Source organism: Cylas formicarius, unplaced genomic scaffold (assembly GCF_029955315.1).
Source record: "Cylas formicarius isolate icCylForm1 unplaced genomic scaffold, icCylForm1.1 PGA_scaffold_2__14_contigs__length_35257938, whole genome shotgun sequence".
Taxonomy (NCBI): Eukaryota; Metazoa; Arthropoda; class Insecta; order Coleoptera; family Brentidae; genus Cylas; species Cylas formicarius.
Genome location: NW_026844319.1, coordinates 11448144 through 11472391, shown reverse-complemented (window position 1 = coordinate 11472391; position 24248 = coordinate 11448144). Strand labels below are relative to the sequence as shown.

At 35.1% G+C, this 24248-nt stretch overlaps 1 protein-coding gene across 10 annotated transcripts in view; it reads right to left on the bottom strand.

Annotated features, from left to right (window-relative positions):
- Positions 1–24248, bottom strand: part of LOC132698809 (tyrosine-protein phosphatase Lar) — a 1212853-nt gene that overhangs the window by 3131 nt on the left and 1185474 nt on the right. For 7 of the 10 annotated variants that reach the window (XM_060665109.1, XM_060665108.1, XM_060665111.1 and 4 more), the window contains 13 exons: positions 21946–22230; positions 21460–21483; positions 19327–19427; positions 18866–19058; positions 16626–16913; positions 12639–12935; positions 8705–8844; positions 8448–8650; positions 8259–8392; positions 5143–6518; positions 2457–3519; positions 2057–2396; positions 1771–2002 (listed from right to left, as the gene is read on the bottom strand). In XM_060665109.1, the coding sequence (XP_060521092.1) occupies positions 1771–2002; positions 2057–2396; positions 2457–3519; positions 5143–6518; positions 8259–8392; positions 8448–8650; positions 8705–8844; positions 12639–12935; positions 16626–16913; positions 18866–19058; positions 19327–19427; positions 21460–21483; positions 21946–22230 (4676 nt within the window). The remainder of the gene's footprint in view (positions 1–1770; positions 2003–2056; positions 2397–2456; positions 3520–5142; positions 6519–8258; positions 8393–8447; positions 8651–8704; positions 8845–12638; positions 12936–16625; positions 16914–18865; positions 19059–19326; positions 19428–21459; positions 21484–21945; positions 22231–24248) is intronic. The other 3 variants (XM_060665115.1, XM_060665114.1, XM_060665116.1) reach the window with 3 other exon arrangements.

Sequence of the window (24248 nt, the reverse complement as noted above, 5' to 3'; positions counted from 1 at the left end):
AATATTGTGAATTAACAGGTTGAAAATTTTGTTGGTGAAAGGTTAAATTTGTTGTCAGTTTATTTATCGATCTCTCTGTTGCGATAATTTTCCTATGATACTCGAAATTCAACTGATTAAAAAAAAGTTATACCATTGCTAGCTATTTTGAAAGTGTCGTGCAAGAGTCCAAGTGTTAGCACAAAAGCACAATTTTTTCCAATAGAGAAATAAATAAATGAAATAAACGTTGAAATGAATAAAAGTAAATGAAGTTAAATCGTTTGATCCCAAAAAAGCCCCAGGAAGAGTTTCCTTTTTTATTTATAAAGTCTTGTTCAAGTTTGGTAGCACCGTCTCCCATTTTCACAAAACAACATATATTTCGGGATATGTGGAGAGTGGCAAAAATTATACATTATTTTTCTATTTGACTTGACTTGACTAAATGCTTTAGTCAAGTCAAATCCAGCCTGGATGAAAACCTAAATGTTTTCTTAAAAAAAAGTTCAATGCTTTTTCATATGGCTTCTTGTTTACAAAAAATATTTGACAATTTTGAAAGGGGAGAGAGACATGTGACAGATTTTGGATCGTCTTACCGTGTTGGTGAAACTTGGAAACTTCGAAGCCTATGGTCCCGCCCGCAATAGTGAAAAGTGTATAAAAATTATACCGATTTTTATATCTGGGCAAAAAAATATAAATTTTATTTTTTTTTTAAATACTTTAATCAAGTCCAATCCAGCCTGGCTCAAAACCCACACGTTTTCTTTGAAACATGATCATGGCTCCTGATTTAGAAAAAATATTTGACAATTTCAAATAGGGGAGAGATCTGACTGAGATCGACTTTTGATAAGCTGACCATTAGCTAAACTATTAAATAGTAGTATGCCGCTATTAATAACCATAAATGGAATGTGCACAGTGTTACGTCGTGCATGTTCCAAGAAACATATTTGGGTTCATTGTTCTTTAGTATTTTTCTGTCCAATATTGGGGAGTGCATTTTAATGTTAGATTATGGGGATGAAGTTTTATAGTACTGTCATCGCCCTCAGTGCTTAAACTTTCCAAGCTGATTTATATAGATTAAATTGATACTGTTACAAGACGTTGTTTTTAAAATATCACGAAAGCTAGTTCATTATTTTTTTACAAGAAAGAAAACCCTTTTAATAAATTTAATGCATTTTTAAACTGAATAACACAAGATGTGTTAACAGCTTCAGAGATTTATATTGTTTACTTATCATTTAATGCACATATTTTAAACATTATCCTTCGTACCAATAAAAAGCTAGGATTTATATTAACAATGACCTAAATTTTTAGAATTTTGCTCCACATTTTGGAACCCAAAATATGCTAAATACATAAATAGTATTAAAGAAGTGCAAAGAAAATTTGTAAGTTTTTTTAATGACAGATATAATAGGTATAAGCATTTTGTTACTTACATATATTATTTACATTTTCTATTCTACTAGCTACATTTCTAATTCTCCATTTACAAAATCCACCAACACTTATCACTGCTTGCAAAAGATTGACAACGAAGAATCGCTAGACCTTTTTGGTATATCATTCTTAGATCAAGGTTTAGCCTTCTTTTTAAGTGTTTGGGATATTTATATCCCTATTCTGCGTAGAATAACGATTTTTTTTTTTGTTTATTTGGGCTATCCTCTAAAAGAGCACAGTATGTCTATAAAATAAATCGCAAGCAAACAACGTTCTTAAATGCATCTTAAATGCATGCAGAAATCAAATATCAAATCAATTTACCCGTCCCATCTCCTTAAGTTTCGTAAGCATTACAATGATAGTGGAGTTATGTTCCCACAGCATCCTCCACAGATCATCGGTTGTGTCCTGAAGCGGCCCTTGAGTGGCAATGTAAGCCCTTCGGTAGCGATAGCCATCGATAAAGCTGGCATTGATGTAGTCCGCTCCTTCCATATTTCTAATCGGCTGCAGACATACCCTGGTGCTTTCGTAAGGTAAGATATGTACCAATCTGAAAGCACGAATAAATAAGCAAACTAGTCAACGTCATGCTGAAACGGTTTACCTATTTTTGTGCTTATTACAAGGTAAATTCGCGGTAACGAAGCGCGAAGAGTCAGTCTTAATATTTCCGAGCTTCTTGAATTCGTGTTCCATTCCCGTAATGTTCTCGCCAGGTTCGAGTTGCATCAGTTTCTGGATGTGCTGCTGCAGGTTCCTCGCGGGCACCTCCGTTTGGCCACAAATGTAGGCCTCCAAAAGCGAATCATGGATAAATATATACTGATCTTCCGTTTGAACCATGTAATTCCTCTGAGCTCGCAAGCAGGTTACGTGGCCGTAGATGTCTACAGTTTTCTCATGTTTCATCCGTTCCAGCATCGAGTCGATCACGATAAAGCAACCTGCACGACGATCAAATATTTCAAGTCCATATGTAGAAGCTGATTTTGGTATGCGCTTACCCGTTCTTCCAACCCCTGCAGAACAATGAACGATGATTGGGCCAGCGTCTGGAGGGTTCAAACTGCGTACTCGCCTGAGGAATTGCAAGAATGGCGCAGGATGATCGGGGACTCCATGGTCGGGCCAAGCGGTGAACTGCAATTGTTTCACTTCCCTGGTGTCTGTGTAACCGTCTTTTTGAATATCGAATGTCCTAATGCAGTAAGTGGCCAATTCCTGGACGTCCGTTATCGCTACCGACATGGGTCCGTATATTTCAGTGCCTCTCGACGGCCAGTACTGATCGCACTTGATCCTGGTGCGTTCTTCCAGTTTCGTCATCATCACTATCGTGTAAGATTTGAGCTCCCAACACATCCTCCAAAAGTCGCCGAATGTTTCCGGTAGAGGTCCTTGCGTAGCAACGTAAGCGTTGTGTTTTCGATACCCATCGCAGTAATTGGCGTTTATATAATCGGAACCCCTTTTTCCGTCTTCGATGGGAAGGATGACCCTGCTGTGATCGTAAGAAATCACGTTGGCGTAGCGGTTCTTCGGTTTGTTGACGTCTTTATTGGAAAATTCCCACGTGAACGTCTGACCAGGCTCGATACTCTCGTATTCCTGCGAGAACTTCAAGTTGTCGTTCGCCTTCAACCGTTCGATATGATTCGCCAGTTCCGAAACCGGTATGGGCGGATGCGATATCATCGCTGGAGTTTGGAAATTCAGTCTTCTCATCTCTACCGGGTCGCTAGGCGCTATACTACTGTTTAGATCTGCGGGAATAAGAGGTTTCGTCACGGCTGCCTGATCGGGCGTTTTGCATGGTCGTCTCCGCCTCCGCATTATGAAGAAGAACACCAATATGGCGCACAAAAGAACTACGGCAATGCCGGGGCCTACAATCCACAGATATGTCGCTTCTTTTCTGGGAGAACTGACTTTAACGTCGTTATCGGTCGGAGCGTTGGGGTTCGGTCTGATGGGTGGTTCGCCCGGTGGGGGAGGGCGCATATCTAGCGAAAGAAATTCGGAGAAGGGACTGCTGGTATAAAGATGCTTTTGGGGTGTGTCTACAACCTGTAAATTGTTACACTGAAGTATTTTCAAAAAAACGAATTTTTTTTTGAGCTTCGATTGTGTAAAAGCTCGGCGGTATAGTGTATACAGGGTGTCCAGAAAAATATGTTAATGGACTCATCCAAAATAATTATGGGCCTATCCTATAAGGAAGCTTTTATTATTAAGTGTTGAGTAAGTAATATAATATTAGTAGTAGTAGTAATTATCGTTGAAGAAAATAATCAAGATTAAAATTAAAACTGATAAAATTTTTAATTTAAACCCTCCAAGTTTTATAATGTTAACCAGCATTAAAAAATTGGAGTAGATTTCTAGTTATGGTTTTCATTTGGATTTTTTTTTTGGTATAGAAAACTGAAAATTCTGTCGTTCAGTTCTTGCAACGTACGAGAGGCAATCTGTTTTAATTCTACACTACGGACTGAAATATCTATAGTAATTCAGTTTTGTCTAGTCTAGTCTAGTCAACAGAGAAAGGATAATTACTTATATTTCATTGCAATTTAATGGAACTGTGCACAGAATTCCGCAAAAATTTTCAGTAATTAGTTTTAATTTCTCCGTAATTAGATGGACCTCCACCACAATTAATTGAAATGTATCTAAATTCTTCCATAATTAGTAGAAATTCCTACGTCATTTCTACGAATTCATCTGTAATTTCTTGTACTTCCTTGGGATCCCTCCGTAATTAGAGGGAATGCCTTCATAATTAGTCGGAATTCATCCACCAAGGGAGTTTCGATATCAACCTTCATTCTAAACTTCATGTTAATAAGATGTTAAAAATGTTCTATCCGAAGAGACATTTGTTGCCAACGTCATTAAAGAGAAGGTTAACTTAGTTTTAAGTCGCTTTAATTTTTGTTATACTGTATATGGCCTGTTTGGATTTGTGTAACATCAACAGAATACAGAGGGTCCAAAAGTTGTATTTGCATTTCATTTATGGTATACGTGAGATTCAGTTTCACATAAACTTAAAGAAAAAAAGTGGCCAACAATGGAAAGCAGGCATAAATTATATTAAATTACTCTGTTCCATAATATAATATTGAATTTATTGAATTTATTATAAAAACACTGTCCCCAGTGTTTTTATAATAAAATTAGCTTTCCCATCGACGTGCGTATGTTAAACTTGAAATTTCGTAGCTATAAATCGCCTCCACCGCCTTTAAAGACATTTCTTTTTTAACGCCAATGGAGGGAGGGATGAACATGCTTAAGCTTAAACTTATTTAAACGTCCCTATTATAGAAAGTACCTTCTCGTGTTTTTGTTAGCTTTTTTTCCTTGTATACTATTGTTATTTGTAACTCTAGAAAAATTTTTCATTTATTGCTTGTTAAGGATCGGACATAATATGCAAGTATCTATATCATTGTCTGGGGGTTGAACTTGAACTTTTGGTAATTATATTCAACTCCTTTTTTGCAGCCATAATGTGATACTTTCTGTATAATTTTGTTGCGAAATGATTACTATTATTATTAAGCATTATCGAAGGTTCCAACAAAAGCAGAACATTGAAAAAAGTCGCATTCACCGTTAACCCAAACGCAGCTAACTTGCGCAAGACAGTTTTTACACAATAAAGTTGACGTAGACTTAACTTACAGCTCGAACAAAGATCCGATATCTCTTTCCGGGAAGGAGTTTGTAATTCACCAATCCGTCGTTCACTTCGCCAGTGCCCAAATGAAATGTATAAGGAATACTTCTTTGGGGGAATTTGGCCGCGATATAAGGCAAACTGGGATCTTCAGGTACTTTTTCAATGTTCGTTAACAAATCTTCGGTTAGAAATTGATCGGGCATGTTCTGTATCGTAGACGCGTCCTCCGGAACGACAACTAAATAATAGTGACTGATTGGTCCGTATTCTTCAGACGCTTGCGGTAGAATCACGTGAATCTCTTCGCCGTTGACGACGCCATAGAAATCGGGTTTCACCATCGGTTGCGGAGCAGCCATTTGAGTCGTGACGGTTATTTTAGTCGGTGGACGGTACGAGTTATCACTTGGTATGGCGCTGACGTTCACGTTGTATGTGGTAAACGGAGATAATTCATTAATCGTGTGAGATTTCACGTCGGCGTTTAGCAATATTTCTACCCGCGGTATGCTCTGCGTTTGGGTAATCCCTTGGGAATCGACGAACTCTTTAATGGCGTCGAACGAGATTTTATACTTGATGGGATTGAGCCTAATGGGAGGTGACCAAGACAAAGTCATAGAATGGGTGGTGACTTCGTGCGCCCTCAGGTTCAACGGAACATCTTCCGGCTTCACTTTAACCGTTACTTTTTCCGAAAGCCTTCCCAAACTGTTCTTCATGCGGGCCGCTACGGCGATTGCGTATTGCGCGTATTTTTCCAGGTTCACTAAATCAGCGGACGTGGTTAGACCGACCGACTTCTGTTGCCACTCGTCGAGGTCTTCGACCGCAGTCATCGTGTAGAATATCTGGTAGCCGATGATCTTGTTGCGTGACGGAACGGTCTCCCACCATACTTCGACGCTAGATTCCGACGTGGCTACGGCTTTAACGGACATCGGTGCTCTACCTATATCTTTCTCGGTCTGGATTGTCTGTTTTTCGCTGTTTGGTCCCGCCCCTTGAGTGGTATACGCTTTGATATGGAAGATGTACTCCGTATTCTCCTCCAAATTCGTAAAGACCGCCTTGGTTTTTGTCACGTTTCTGATGATCACGTTGTTGTGGTCCGACTTTTTATGAAATTCGATGTCGTATTTAACGATTTGGCCGTTTCGGTGTTCACGCGTCGGGGGGTCCCAAGTGATGCAGACTACATCCGGAGTTTGGAAACGGTAAGTGATGTTGGAGGGGGGACCGGTTGGCGGGCCTTCGGGCGTGCGCATGTATTTTATGGCCTCCTGACCGGTACCGATATGGTTCAATCCGGCAACTCGGAATTCATACTCAACTCCTCTTTCCAAATCGTTTATTCTATAGTTCATAGTTTGAGTACCTGGTTTTGAAAGGAACGATATTAGTGTACCCTAAAATATCGGCAGTTTAAATAGTAAAAAATTGCGAAATATCACATATATCACCATAAAATTAAAAAAAAACGTTTTATTCTTATAGGCCATATCGGAAACAGTATAACAATATAACGGGAAATTTCGTCCAGTGCTGCTCAATTTCAGTGTCAGTATTTTCGAGACTAAGGAATTAAGGGCTCATCAGAACTAATAAGCGTCCTAATTAAAAACGATTAGGAATTTTTAAAAGAAGGTTTGATAATAATTCGGTCGTACCATGCGGGACGGTACGACGAGGACATGAATTCGGATGTTTTTTAAAAGTATTTTGTTGAAATGATAACATATCTTCGTGGTGTTTTAGCAGTAGTTACGGATAACGGATTGCATCAACTTTATCCAGGAGGAAACAAGAAACTATCGACTATATCGACAATTTCATAAAGAATACTATTATATATAGCACCTTTACATACATCGTTATACGAAATACGCTGTGGACGATCTATCTAAACAAACTAATTTATGAAATAACTTAAGTAACTGAGAAAAGTTAAAGAGCAGCGAGCAGCTCAGGGCGTCATTAAAGAAGAGGAGAGAATATGGGATCTTGACTACTTGATCGATCGGTCCGTCAACCATTAATTATGACATGAAGAGGAATTTCTCGGATGACAAAGATTATTATGATTTTTTATAATTTAAGTTCTGTATTATGAGGTTCTACTACTCTGCATGGTTCTGAAATATGCTTTAATTTTTCCACGACGCAACCATTAGGGTTGACGTAATGTAAATCTAATCTAAATAAAATAAATACAAAAACTCTTTTTTGATTTCTTTGAATGTGGGACGGCAATGTTTCAATGTTGAAACTAAAAGAACTTGGCCATTATTTTTTGACTTAACTACAAATAGATAGATCGGTGTCGTTTATTAAGTGTAAACTAAACCAATTCCGAAGACTATTACGCTTTCATACTAGTTTAAGGCTGTTTCCCAATCAATTGAATTTATTAATGACTATATGAAATTTACCATTGAAAAAGAGGGAAGTGCCAGTTCCAAGTGTCTTTATAGATACAATTAGTGTATCTAACAATACGTAGGTATATGGAAAACCGCATTTCCGAATGCTGAATTGTTGAATATTAAAACAGATTTGCTCCATAATTTCTAAATAAAATTATAACCAGTTTTAAAATAGATCAACCTGACGAAGACACACTCACTCCTAACGATCAAGTATGTAACGGTACTTTAAGAAATAAATTGATAAGTACGTTATAAATACGGTTAGTCCCATATTAGAGAGAGAAGTTTTTCTAAATTTACAAATCGAAGAACACACAAAACCCAAAACACATAAATACTGAAAATTGGGCCACCAGCCACAACGAGCAGAAGTGCCATAGCCTATAGTGAACAGTTTTATGGTTGATTAAAACCAACAATATTTTTTTTATTATTGGTAAGTTGCCTGTTATTGATAAATTATAAACCATCTCTACTACAGGGGTTTTGACCTTCTTAATGTGGGAGACAATGTTTGAGTACTGAAACCATATAGGTAGCAAAATTCGAAAAACGGAAACGCAGGATAATCGCGACGTATCGCGAGCCATACAAATAAATCCATCCGTAACAAATTTCTTTTTATTGCATTCACACCGTTGTTATTGAGCTATAATGAATATATTTTTACCGAATCTTAAATCATTTACCTTTGAGATGCACGTCTTTAAGCAGCTGGTCTTTAATGCCATAGCGCAGCTTATATCCCTTAAGTTCGCCGTACGTTTGCGAAGGCCTAGACCATTCCAGCTCGATCGTAATTGTGGGCTCCCTTTCAATTATCCTGTCAAATGGTCAAATTAAAATGGGATTAGGGAGTCGACGAAAAGTCGCATTACTTAAGTGTCAAAGCAGGACGATTGGGAACACCGCCGGGTGTGCGCACGTTAACTGGAGTGCTTCTATCTCCATCTCCCTTGCGGGTCAACGCAGCCACCTGAATAACGTACGTGGTGTCGGGCTGTAGACTCGTAACGTTCAATTCCAGAACCGTATCTCCGAAGACGTCGAATCTCATAGGGTCGTTGAGGAAACTTTTACCCTGTACGAAAAGTCATTTTAACGGGTTATTCGCTATTAGAAAGAGTGCCTTTACCTCTTCTTTTGTTTCTTGGACATGTACGTGGTAACCTAATATGATTCCGTTTCGGTCTCTGGTTTGGGGTGGTTTCCAATTCACCTTGATCGTTGTCGAATTAATGGGGGTGACTTTGACGTCTTGCGGATTGCCCGGCACTATTAAATCGTAAACGAATATCAGTATTCGCGTTATGAGTTCGGGTCGATATAGAAATTTACATGCGGCACATCACACGTTTTCCTTTTGTTGTTCATATTTGTGTATTGATTTGTATGTTTAGCATCCTTTGAACATTTGAATACCAACACACGAAAAATTCATAAACAATTACCTCTTCCGATAAGGAGGGTTTGGCAAATAGGTAAACAAAATTTATCGTGAACGGTAAGGTAATAAAAATATCCTCGTTTGCACTGAAAAAAATCAGTTCAAAAAGAAAAACAAGACACGTCTCAAACAGCGTATCCAAAAAGCACAAGAAAAAATCTATGCAGTTTATCTAAGACACTACTAGCACACAACAGAAAAAAATACTCACTCCTTTTTACTGCGGAACCGCGTTTAGCAAAAAAGTCAAGAAAAATATAAAATAGTAATTGTGAAACGACACTATTACTATCAAAATGTAGTATATAAAAATCCACAAAAACATCTCCGCTACAAAAATGCTTGGAGGTTCAAAATGTACCCACGTTTCGATACTCACACACATGTAGTGATTTCAAAAATATTCCTATCGTTACGAGGATCGAGGGATAAAAAAAATGATGGTGGGAAAAATCGGGGTTGTTTTCGAAAAAAGTGTCAAAAAATGTGTCCAACTTTTGTTAGATTTGTTTTGCGGCGGCCACTCGCATACGCACGTTAGCAGACAACGCGTTCGTAGATTGTGGGCGGCGTAAAATCTTTGTGTTGCCCAAACACTGAAAAGCAAAAACGCTTCAACTATTTTTCGAACATGCTAATTAGTAAAAGAATGCATTTTACTAATACAGGTTGGCATCCTGATCGAAAGCATATTGGTATTCAAATGTGATATACAAATTTGCGGCGATTATGGGTAATTCCTCATTCGCGTCAAGGCGACAAGCAATCTATTTCTCGTATCTGTTTAAGCGTCACACGATTTACGTTAAACATGCCTTCATCTATTATTTAGTTATAGCTGTAAGTTTTAGACGGAAATATATTAGAAACGATTTAAAACATCCGTGATTAATGATGATTGGTTTTCGAATGTGTGTCCCTTTATTTTTAATTTTTTTAACGGGACATATTTCATAATTTAATTTGGTAGGAGTCTAAATATCATACGGCGTTTACAAAGAAGGTGACTAATGAGTCGCGTCCTGAACGTAAAAGCTTTCAGCTGTTGCAGTTTGACTTCGTTTCCAAAGAATTCCAAAAATCACAAATTCCGAGATTCGTCCGATTTAGAATTTTGTTACGTATTGATTTTGTTTTAAATAAATAAAAATACGAGGTGCCGACTGTAAATTCAAAGTCATTATATTAATTCAGTTAAGGATAACGGAAAATCCGTACCATATTTACGATGGTAGGCTCTAAATTTCCAAAAGCATCAGTCCATATAAATCCAAAATTTTTACTACCTTTTGATACCGTAGCTTTCCAATTTTGATGCCATCTATCGATGAGTGGACAAAGTAATTTCGCATCTTTGGTTAGTAATCTGTAATTTTCACGGGTGATGCAGAAGTTAGGGTTTCCTTCTACTTCTCCAAAGGATTTTTTGCCACGGATCATACAGAAAACAATATTGTTTTTACAAATTGGGCTATTCTTAATATCATCGCATTATTTTTCGAATTTGGAGTAGTAGTTATGGTTAGTTTTTAATTGGTAAGTAATATTCGATTCGAAAAATCGTTTTAAGAAATACCCAAACATGAGAGTGACAGTTGCTTTGATTACAGGTGGGATTCATGTTCTATGACCATCAGATAATTAAAATATTATACCACTAGAGTAAATGATGATAAGTTCTAGTTGTGTTTTGTTTTCAAAAATTTTGATAGCCGATTAATTTTCTTCACCATTCGATATGTCAAAATACCAGCAAAGGCAAACGCATTTTTATTACTTTTCGAACAATCGGGGGCAAACTTGCAACAGAACACATTTGGTGCCCGAAAAATGGGTCAAGTCTAAAGTCTTTTTGAATATATTTTTTTAATTTTTTATGTTTAGCTCGAATATAGGAAATGTATCATTTTAGTTTTTTTAAAACATGTCTCAATGTCCGGAGATAAATATATATGATGCTTTTTCTCTCTGTTGAAAACGGATTCGAGACATTTATTTTTATGCTTGAAAGTGGTAGACACTGATTCAGTAGAAATACTAAAAGGATGTCGAACCTCCATTGTCTTTATTTTTATCAAGTGTAAACTGATAACGGGTAGAGTAGTTTATATTTTTTATAGAATAAACACATTTTTCTTGATTATCACTAATTTTTACAATAAAATTTGTAATATTGAAGGATTATCGATATTTTGAAAACGAAATTAAACGGAGTGAACAGCTTTCAATACGTTAACTTTAGTTTTACACCGAATTTACTTTAGCATCAGCTACCAAATTAAACTTGGTACACATTATGATTGGACGCTTATGGAACTTTCGTATCGTCACGTGATGAAAGGTTATCGCAAGATAATCTTGCAACATACATTTTAAATGTTAATTTAAATGCCAGTTATAGTCTATAAATATACTCAGGAAAAAAGTCAATCAGTCATACATTCACACGAAAACAGTGCAAGTGTGAAATCGCACACAATGAAATAGTGATCGTACATGTGCCATTTATTTAGTGCGCATGTCACCTACTGTGAGTGAGGTGCTCGGTTGCAAAGAGGACTGTGTAGAGGACGGGATGTTCGAAAAATATTCAGCGGTCGCTGAAGGTTTTTCGAACTGGGACAGTGGGCGAGGCAAAACGCATGCTGGGTAATAAATTTTACTAAAATACCAAGGTGTGCTCAAAAATCGAAACGGAAGATATATAAAAAGGTGCCGATTGTGACTTAAAAAAAAGGTGCCATTGCGATGCGAGTGAAAAATCGAAGCAATCATTACATGTGAACGTGAGTAGCTAAAATGACATTCAAAAATAAAACGAAAACGCAAAATAAATCTTTTAAGATTCCGAAAGGAAAAAAAATCGGTATTACGTTCAAAAACCTCTCGGTGCTCCTGCAAACGCTTTTGTAGACAGAAAAAAGAAAGAACATTAAACGTTACAAAATACAAAATACAAATAGAGCGGCGGTTGACTCCCTCTCAAAAAAATATCGAGGTGCAAAACGGGCTGTAAAAAATACGGTAAAAATACAAAACCAGTTTGTTAAAAATCCTTTTCCTTGGCGGGCTGCAATGGTTCAAAAATATATCCAGTTAAGTCACATACATATCTCGGTGGATATGTCAAAAAACACTAACACTACGAAAAATGTAAACAGAAAACAAACAAAACCAATTAGAAAAATCTACTGGTAAATCAATTAATTGAAAAACGAAAATAAATTCGAAATCAAAGTAAAATGAAATTAAATCAGGAATAAATCTAGGATAAAGGAATGACCTGAAGAGCTTACTTTACCAATTTAGGTAACCTGGTACTTGGGGCGATTACAAAATAATGTTTGTCCGATTAACCAGTTAGTAAAACCAAGACTTAATTATTTTGACAAAAGTTTAAAAAGAGTTGATAACTTTAGTAGTGCTAGTTTTACTACCACTTGATATAAAATACAAGAAGTAGAACCATGAAGGTGGTTAATGTCGAAGTAAGTGAGGTAATTCCATTCTCGAATGGGTCTTGTGTCTTGGTTATACTTTTCCTACATAAACAGATTGAAAATTACATAACGCGACAATGTTAATAGTTAATTCAGTATTGGTTTGTTGTGTTGCAACGTACCATCTTCATGGGTTCGCACGGTGATCGGATAAGAAGCCGGTCCATCTCCGACCGAGGTGCCGGCCAGCACCCAAATTCGATAAGTGGTCCATCGTTTAAGTTCGTCAAGCACAAAACTAGTACTGTTCAATTTGTTAATGGTCGCTTCACTGTCCGAACGATCCGCCTCCACGAAATGCAGCTTGTAGTATATTATGTTGCCGTTGCTTCGGTTGGCCGGCGGCGGGTCCCACCATACTTTGATCGCGGTCGGACTTACCGCTTCACCCTGTACATTGCTCGGCGGCGCCCCCGGCACTAGCGGGGACGTCGGCGGTTAAAATAGATGCCAACATGTGTGTGGTGTGTACGGTTCGCTTTTTATCGGCATTATTTTTAAAAACAATGCGTATTTTAAAATACGTCACAGATATCGAGGTGGAAATGGATTTTCAAAGTACTCTTTTAAAGATTCGACGAACAAACATGACATTTGAAAAAATTCCGTCTTTTGCATTCAAGTTTTATCAAATGTACAAAATTTTAAATGTATTCGAGTTTACTCCAGAGTATAAAACGAGATTGAAGAATCTCGAATAAAAATGGGATATCCACACGGATTCATTGTCTAGACTGATACGACAATGACTAAAGAGAATAGCACCAACAATTCGTATTTTATTTAGTCTAATAGTGTATGAAAAACAGGTTTAATTTTTAAACTTTTATGGCGATAATCAAAAACATGACAAAACTATTAAACATAGCTTTTTTTTAAAAGTTATTTGAGTTTATTCTACAGTGTGTTAAAGATATTCGTCGATGAAAAAGAGATATCCATACAGCTTCCTTTTCTAGATTAATAAGACCACGGCTAAATAGAATCACAGCAGTGCTTCGTCTTCTATATATGATATGAAAAACATGTTTCATTTTTATATTTATATAGTGAAAATAAAAACATGACAAAACTATAAAGCGGAAGGTAAAATGAATGTAGCTTGCCGTTGCTGTTATATTCAGAATTGTTGCTATTATTATTAAAACATCTAAAATGGGAAAAAAGTGAAGTTTGTCAAGTTTCCTTCAAAGTATATAAAAAACACCGTATATTGAAGATATTCTGCGATGAAAATGAGATATCTATACCGATCCTTTTTTCTGGTTTGATACGACCATGGCTAATTAAAATCACAGGAACGAATCCGCCTCCTCTTCAATATAATATTATATGAGAAACAGGTTTTATTTTTATACTTATATAGTGAAAATGAAAACGCGACAAACCTATAAAGAGCAGAGGAAAATGAACTTAGCTTTACGTTGCTATTGATGTTCAAATTGTTTGCTTTTATTATTATTAAAGCATAAAAAACTTAAAAAAAGACAAATTTAAAATATAAAAGTAAAGTAAACTCGAATATTATTTCAGGGTATAAAATATCCACAGTAGATTGGGGATTTCTAAGAAGAAAAAGAGATATTTATACCGATTCTTTTTCTAGATTGATACAACTTTGGCTAAATAGATTCGAAGCAACGATTCGCCTTTTCTTTAGTATAATAGTGCATGAAAAACAGATTTCATTTTAAGACTTATGTTATATATTATTATATTATATTATCTTTTTTTTATATAAACAAATATGAAGTAAACCATACCATAAGGTAAAAAAGTTTTTTTTTAAATCTTCATATGGAAAAGAGAAGGATGACGAAAGGAAACAATTATTTATTTTTATCTATTGTCCTTTATAACTTGCTTAGCTGTAATACAACGATCAGAATTAAACAATTAATAATATGGTGTTGAATGCCAACGAAATTATTGAAACGAAAAAAAAAAAGAATTTATCGGAGTTGGTGGGCCTGAGAGAGAAGTTTTTTGCAATTGAAAGCTGGAGTTGTAGCTACACCTTAAGTGTAGGAGGAAGTATGAATGTATAAGTTTAGAAATCTGTCATGATTTAGTATATCGTATTACGAGTTTTCAAAGTGATATACAAATTTTTATTAAAAATCCATAAGTTGTCAACTCATTGGGAAGATGATTTATGGCCCAGAAAAGGAAAATATGATCCATAGCCGGTGTCTATTCAAGAGACAGCAGCAAACCCTATTTTCTTTAGAAATAAAATTCTGAGCCTAACATGTCATCAGAAATAAAAACTCGCTCTTGAGAAATTCAGATTTAGATAAATTTGATACTAGAGGTAACTTCTGTGTAAATATCAGATCGAACACGCCAATCCCAAAAAAATATAGGACCAGTAATTTTTAACAAACTACCTACAGAAATAAAAAATTGTGAATTTTGAAGAAACTGTAAGTCAAAACTAAGCAATTACTTGAAAAATGTTTTTACAAAGTTGAAGAGTTTTTATAATAACGTGGTATGTTATATTCATTTTATATTCACGTTATATTCATTAATTTGTAAGTTTGTCTTATGGAAGTAAACTTAACTGAATACGATGGTAGTTGAAATTATTAGTAGCTTGCTTTTTGTGTTTCAAATATATCGAGTAACGGAATACATTTTAGATTTAATTATTGACCATAATCAGGATTGTGATCCGGAAACAGAATCGGTATGTTTTTGTAAAAAACTCAGGCTGTGCAAATTGTATTTACACTTCTTCTGGATTTTCTGCTTCAGGTATTACTTCTGTCTCGCTGATGTTTCGCCCAATATAGTGTGGTATTTGAAACTGACAGGGACAAGGCGAGTGAAAGTGGTGGGGGTTATTTCTTCACCAATAAAGGAATCCCAAACGGAAGACAAATAGAAACCTGAATTGAGGTTTATATTATTAAGGTGTTATAATTTCGATAGACTCTCGAATTGTTCTTGGATACAGGAAAATGCTAGATGTCATTTTCGTTTTATCCAAAAATATCTTATGGTGTTTGCGTTTAGGAACTATGAATTATCACAATCCAGGTGTCTTTAAAGATATCTGTTTACCATATCATCCCAGCTCTTCTCTCAAGCAATTTCCATTATCAAGATACTATACGTTTGAGAACCGCTTACACAAACTAACTCCGTAATTGACCCTCCGTTTGCCACTATGGTATGTCCGTTTGTTCAAAATGTCAATGCTTAGATATAACAAAATTTGAAAAACGTAATATCAAAATTAGATTCTCTACATCGGAGAACCAGTTTGAAAATAGCAATCAGAGTAAATGAACACCAGAAAAGTCAAACTTTGACAATCATCACAAAATAGAACATCAGATTCTATTCGATCAAAATGCTCGCATCCAGCACGTTCTTCTATGCAAGAAAAATTCGAAAAACATGAAACGCGATATATGTTTCTATTTCTCTACCCTTTGGGATTGGGTAATCCATGAAGCAATAACCCCCCACCCCCTCCTCTATTCGCCACGCCCCAGGCAGAATGCATGCAGAACAATCGGCCTTCAGTTTGAGTGTGAAGAAGCTAGTAACAGGAGAAATCCAGAAGAAGTGTACCTTCTGTTGTAGAATATCTCCATATTCGATATCAAAACATAAAATCCGCAGTTATAAATGAATATCCATTTCCAACCGACATCACCTCTTTCAGCTGTCGATCGTGTCGAAAGAACGCCCGCAAAAAATAAAAACTGAACTGTAACTGAAAGATACGTATTAATAGAACTTAAAGGTGCGTTTGCACTTTATAGTTACCACATAGCATACTGTGCAGTGCTGTTCAACAAATTAAATATCCACTGAAAAAACTAACTTACTGCATGCGGTCTTCAAAAAATAAAACAGATGCAAATTCGCACACCACTCGCACTCTCAAAACCTATAAACTAACGTTGTTATTGGGAACGCACTCCTTACAAGCGATCGGATATTGATCAGTTTTCGCCGTGTATTTTTCATACTTCATCGAAAAGATTTTCATATCGGATGTCAAACGTGTATGTGTTAGTACGACTTCAAAAAAAAAACAAAAAACGAAAAACCAACGAAAGTGGTTTAACCTCCACCAGCCTCTATCTTACCATACTGTTTGGTTCGCACGGGTATCGGTGGAGTGGTGGCGCCCTCTCCGCGTTGCGATCTGGCCGCCAACCACACGTAATACAATGTGTTCGGGTAGAGTCCGCTGAGGGTGTACGACTCCGATATACCTATCCTACGGTGGTGCTTTTCTTTGGCGTAAGTATCGTTCCAGTATAGTTCGTAGCTGACGATGCTTTCACCGGAATGAGTTGGTTTGCTCCATTGTAAAGTGACGGAGCTTTCACCGATATCCGATGCGCGTAAGTTACTCGGTTGACTCGGCACACCTGTCAATCAACCGCAATTATTTTCTCGATGTCCTAATCGTCTGTTGCTGAGGAAATTCTTTTATAATATTTTTTAATAAAGGGTTATGTTTTTTAGAAGTTATAAAATATTTTTGAGAAGCTTAGTGCGCCCTGGTCCATCCTTTGGAGATGTTTGCGGATCTGAAACATTGCCAATTCAACTCGCAACAGATGACAATATAGGACATTTTAATGGAACGCCATGTATATTATTACGTATCCTGGTTTTTGGGAAAAAAATTGAGTGACGTATGTTAATTTTTCCTATGCATATCTACGAAAGCGAAAGTCTACCAAATATAAGATACTGAGTTTAGTTTAATAAGGAAAACTTTTGAGGAATAAGTAAGAATTCTGGAAATAAGTCAATCATTTGTCAGAATTTTAGAAAAAAAGTCAGAATTTCTGAAAAATAATTCTGGAATTTCTGTACAAGTCTCAATTTCTGAATCGAAACACAAGATATGCAGGGTCCTTCTAAAAAGAGTAAATTAATAATAATAATTATTATTATTTCGCAACAAAATAATATGGAAAGTATTACAAAATTTAGCCAAAATCTAGTGCGTTTTCATCTTTTAAGCAACGTCCAAATAAGTTTCCAATTTGCCATTGAAATGTGAAAAAAAAATTTTTTTCATAATACTATAAAAACTTGCCCCAATAATGGACAATTTCAGAATAAAATACATACAGGGTGAATAAATAATAAATATTTTTTTTTTCAAAAATACCTTTTTTTTTCTACTTCCTTCTGTAAAGTACATAATTACACATCGATCTAGAGTGCCGGAAGCGTCACTTTACCACGTCAGTTTCGTTAAACACGGATCCGAGCCACGTCGGACATTTCCGGAATTTTACCGCACGGCTTTGGGAGCAATCGGATGTTTTCGGAGATATTTCTCACGCCTTGAATTTTGACGTCTGTCAATTCTGACGGTCATGTCAGTCAATGTATTCGTGTTGTTTTGCGAAAATGTACCCAAAAACTAACGGTCGAAGTATTCCGTTCCGTAAACTTTTTACGTTACTCATGACTCAAATGCCGTTTGCAGCACTTGTTGCATTCACTAATTTTATTTATAATAAATCTAAAGAAGACCCGCAACAATAGGACGACATATGTAAATGGTTCATTGCAGTTTGTAAAATTTTCATTTGATCACTGTGATAAAAGAAAGCAATTGAGATTTTAAAAAAATATTGATTTCGAAAGGCACTTTAATCACTGTCACACAGACATTTTTGTGTTTTTATTTTAAGATATTTATTTTTTAAATTACTCATTTTTTCAACAAATGAATGCATCAGATTCATTGATGAAGAGGTTTAAGTTCAAAAGAAGTTAAACTTATTGAAAGTTGCAACAAAATCAAATTAACACAAATAAAAAATTTCAAAAACTGGCAAAGCTGTGAAAAATGATAGAATTTGTTTGTTACTTTTAATACATGGAGCAATGTTGGTAAAATAAAAAAAAATCTGCAATACCATTCAGTATTGTCTATGTTCGAAAGAGTGAGATTTGGTGGTTTATTATACTATGCAGTTGCGAAAGAATTAAAATGTTTAAGCTGAAACTTATTTAAACGTCAATATGCGCAGAGTGGGATTTGCCGTTTGTTTTCTTTTTTTATTGTTATGTTTTTTATTAGTTTCTTTTTATTTTTCCTTGTACACCATTTATATTTCCAACTCTTGAAAACTTTTTCATTTAGTGCTTGTTAGGAATCAGACATAATATAAAAGTATCTATATCAGCGTCTAGGGGTTGAACTTTTTTTTACAAGCATTAGGCTAAATGTTGTGTTACTTTCTGTATTATTTTATTGCGTTATAAATAGTATTATTATGATATGTTATGAATCTAAATATAGCTTGATTATAAAAACTATTTTACCCGAAATCCTGCCATTTAATATACCTACCTTGCTGGGTCTTGACATGCACGGGAGGGCTGAGTGGACCGGGACCGACCGAAGTAAAAGCTTGGACCCGTATGGTGTAGATGGTGTGAGGTGTGAGCTCACTGATTGTTGTTAACTGATTGTTATCGACTACTTGCGAGTCCCACTGTGCCATCGGAAGCTGCGAGTTCGTCGTGTAATAAACTTTGTAGCCCTAGGGATTGAAAGGAAGATGTATCGCAACGCGATTCGACAAGCAGTTGTTTCGCAAGAAAACGAATCTGAAGTTAAACGAATCGGTAGTTGGATATTTATGTGCTACATGTAGCTAATAACCAGCCTATTATAATCAGCATGAAATAATTCAATTTAAAAGGAATATATCGCTATTTTTCAGAGATAAAATGGGCCAAGAACAAATGACAAGCTGGCTTAAATAAATTCAGTGGTAAGTGAAGTAAGACTTCTGTGGAAATACTTACCGTCACCTGGCCATTAGGTGTTTCGGGTTCATCCCACTGAATGACCATGGTGCTGGAGCTCAGTGGTCTTACTTGCACATTCCTGGGTGCCGTACCGGGTTCTGTATAACAAATATGTATTCCTATAGTACTTGAAGAAAATATCAGAAACTATACAAATATTACCAAGTAGTATACAACAATTGATGCTGCGTGAGAAAGAAAGACCCGCAGAACATAGCCATAATAAAAATTTTTGGCACCATTGATTTGTTTGGAATTCAGGAGAACCAAAAAGATATGAAAGTCATGAATCTTTAAGGACTGTATTAGTCGTTCCTCAGGACTTGAGGATGCCTTAAATATTTTAGCATGATAAATTTGTCAAATTATTAATGACGTCACATTCTAAAGTCTTTTTTGGTCGAGGAAGTTCAAGTATCGTCTATGAATTCCACCCTTATATTCTTGTTGTAATCTTAACTATTAAATTTCTGAAATGACATTTCTAAGACACCATGTCATAAACAGTTAGTTAGCTATGTGGAATTTGGAAGAATTATTTGCATTTTGCTGAATGCAATGAATGAATAGATTTCTGCCTTGACCTTAATTTTTGAATTTTAAAAAACTGCTGAACATATGAGTACTCCAGATGCAGAATCACACTGTTAAAAGTTCTAAAGAGAGTTATGGTGAACCAAAATATAAACTTTTGTAATAGATATTCCATTGCGCTGAATGTAATGTAACGGAAAGAGATGACTTGACAATGGTATCGCGACTATTATGGTCTTGCTAGATTTTATCAAGGCCTTTGGTAAAGTAAAGCTCTGGTAAAGGTGCTTTAGGGTTACTTTCTTCATATTTATTTATTTAGGGGGAAACAAAGATTAGTGCTGGATGTGTCAGAACCCCTTGATGTAACCTGTGGTTTTTCACATTGTAGGTTTTAGGTATTTTAGTATTCACAATTTACGCATCTCGATTTCCTTAAGCATTGAAACACTGCAATTAGCTATTTATGTAGGTACAACCTAGATTTATTATTCCTCTGATCCATCTGAAATAGTCCTTTCTTGGTCAAAAATGCATCTTCTAAAGATTTGTCGCCATTTTTTTAGTTTAGAAAACAAAAAACAACAATTCTCTTAAATCAAATCAAGAGCATGTAAAAATATTGTGAAAAACTTGGACTATAAATTGAAATTTAAGGAGCACAAAGAGCACAATGTGAAGAAGTATTCGGCACTGAAAATGCATAGGCACTACCTAAACAGGGTTACAAAAAAATGCTAAGCTTGTTTTGATTGCTCCAACAGCATAAATTTAATGTCCAAAATTGGCTTAACATGCATAATCGAGGTTTATAATATAATATTAGATAATAAAATATTCTAAAGAAACTATCCCTAAACATCAAATGGAGCTTTTGAAACAGTGTTTCCCGTGCTGTCTTCTCTAGTATTTAAATAAATTTAATTATTATTGTTGTTATTATTGACTTTACATTACACATTATAATTACGTTACAATAATTGCATTAATTCAATAATATTTTAACGTTCATGTGTACTTCTCCTTTTTCATATTATTATTATTAAATTGTTTTTTTTTTACATTTCTGGAACCAGCAGGTTATTTTGCTAATGATAAAACTATTTTCTTCCAATTTTTAATTTAAATTTATATATAAAATTGTATTCATAGAGCCGTTTGACGAATTCTTAATTGGCAAATAATCCCCAAAACGCTGGAATTTTCAAAATCAAATAAAAGTTAGAAAAATTTAAAAGAAATTAGAGAAATGTTACTTCACTGTCATTTTGAAATCGAAAATGCAAACATATTACCGAAAAATTGCACATTAAGCCTATATTATACATTATTTCAGTGTTGGAATGTTTTAATTTTTAATAATAAAATAGTGGATCATCTTGGGTGAATTACCCTGTATACCCATGGATTTTAGGGTGTGGTGCCGCAAGTTCAACAACATTCATTGCTATAGGACGATTTTAATGGTTATTGATTTTTCGGCCACTTTGAAATGAAACGTGGAATTAGAACAAATATTTGCTAGGGTTTCACATCTCTTTATCACACAGCATATAACTCACATAACGTATAGACGATAAGACATCGATTACTTACTGGCACCTCCATAGAAAAAGTCAGCTGCAATAACAATATAATCAGCATAAAATTTTGACGGGGTAACGAGTTAGGTGATGGAAAATATTAACACGCTACTGTTATCTAAAAATCACAGGGGTGCTGAAGGTACAACTACGGTGTGAAAATATACAAAAAAAACTCTAAAACTTACATTAGCAAAAATCACAAAATCCATTGCTCAAAAATCAGATTGGTTGCATGAAAGTGGCGAGAAAAAAAATCATGAAAAATTTGACATCACAGTAACATTTATAGAACAGCGATAACATACATTATCAATTTCAATGAATGTGCAAAGTATATTTAATTTCCATCGCAGCATTAACAATAACAACATCCAATTTGGAAAATTGCAGACGCCCTTTAATTGGTTCACTGCCAATTTAACATTCCTATGCCATGATTTCATTCGTTAAAATTTTATTTAGATAGCCTTCGGATATGTGAGCACTTAGAACATACCGGTTTCTCCTGTGGTTACTATAGCTGGAGCGCTAGGCGGACCTCTACCGATATTGTTGACAGCTATCACGTACATTTCGTATTCGGTATAAGGGCTCAGATTTCTGACCGAATAATACATCGTGATGATCCCGCTAATTTCGCTGAATGCTTGATTGGCGTACTTGGGTTTGAACTGAATGACGTAGTACTGCAGCTCTTCCGGACCGTTGTATGACCAGGTCAGCCTCACCGAAGTGGCGGTAATTTCCGAAACTCTTACGTTCGTCGGTGGTCCCGGTAACGCTGCAATCGAATCCAACTTAGTTAAGTTGTATTTCGTTCGAGGTTCTTAAGTTTAAGAACCCCAAACAAAATACATGGGCTAATGGACTTCATCCGAATTTAATGAACTTTTAGTGTGCTCTAGTTACTGATGGAATAAAATATTGGTCGACTAGGTATCTAATTGAATTTACGTAGATACTAGAAAAAGTAAAAAATGGTTTATAGAACAAGCGATGAAAAAGTGATTTTACACACCATTTTGAAAGCACCTGAGAACGCAAGTTCTTTGGAGGCATCTAGTGTTTTTGTTACGGATTGTATGGAATATTTCACTAGCACAAAAAGGATCAGTGTACGTCTAATTAACAGAATCCATACATATATACATATATACCAAATATTACCTTGGCAAAACATTATGTAGTAAACTAGCTGTCTCAAAAATAAATACGAATAAGTATTGAATAAAGGTCTGTATTTTAATGATACAAAATTTACCATTAAGACTAATATGATGGAAACATTAAAATCATTTTCAATAAAAAAAAGAGTAACACTGTAATACTTTGGCGCAAGAAATATGGTGCATATGTATAGACCCTGCTAATTGCAAGTACACTGGCTCTTTTGGTGCTACATTCTTATAGTAAAATATTCTATATAACTCAACAAAAACACTTGCCTCCTCTAACGATCTCTAGTGCTTGTTGAATAAACCATTTATAATTTTTTTTTGTATCTATACAGGTAGATTCGTAGCCACGAGTTCGTTTCTATCTTTAATGCGGTCACCCGCTGGGTGGCGAGTTCCATAGTTTTTGGGATATTGACTGTTAAAAAAATCCATGACAGAGTACCGATGATTTTTTTTAAAGAATAGTAAATCTTCAATAATCTAGCAGTTACAGTATAATTTTTGGAATTTTAGTTGTGTACTACTAAATCATTAAGAAAACATACGTACTATACAAAGATAGAAAATTATATAAATTTATATGTATTATAAATAATATGTACATTTTGTGAAGTTGTATCGGCTAGCGCTTTTTTGTTTTTAAACTTTTTTTTAGCCCACCTCGTATTGAAAATAAAATTATCTGGTAATAACTTTTAACGTTAAAGTGTAACAGTAAGATGTAGTAGAAGCTGAAATAAAAATCGAACCCATTCTGTTGACGTCATCTAAACTGAATAGAGGACATTTTAGATTTACCTTTATAAATTAAATATAGCTTAGAAATGAGAAACAAAAGTCATTAAGACAAATTATAGCCATGAGTATTTTCACAAAATTTAAATTTTATTTTTCATACATTCAAACATACATACTTTAGTAAAGAGTATGACCACCTAGATTCTTAATAACAGGTCTACAATTGTTTCTCAGGCTTTTAACGAGGTTATCAAGGATTGCTTGGGGGAATTAAATGCCATTGTTATTCTACACAACTTAGCTCCGGCGATTGCGTTTTTCTTATGTTCTGACAATAAGCTTTTCATTTGGATGAATGAATTTTAATTTGAATGAAGATGGTGACAGTACATTTTATTAAAAATTATTAAAAATAAATATTCCAAACAAACAAACAAAATTTTTTTTGTTAATAATATTTAACCAAAGTAAAAATAATTTTTAGGCTTCTTACCTATTTAGTATTGATGTGTATATCTTTCAATTTTTCAATGGTACCGAACGAAAATTCGAAAAAAAATAACTTTTTTGACTGCACCTCTTATAAAAAGAAAAAACTCTCGCCAGCAACAGTAGGTACTTCAATTGTTTTACATCTTTAGCACAAAATAACTTTTAATTTATGTCATTTTACCTAAAAATATAATGCATTTTCCAAAAATTTGACACATTAGGAGCTAAACATAAAAGCCTAATGTAAATCGGACATTTTTTAAACAATAACTAGAATAGTCTAGTCAGAGCAATTGTGCAGTTACGTCATAGCGTGACATCTATATCCAGTTCATTACTACTGGATGTCGTAAATTGACATGGAATTTTGTTTGTCAGTTTTGAAATCCAT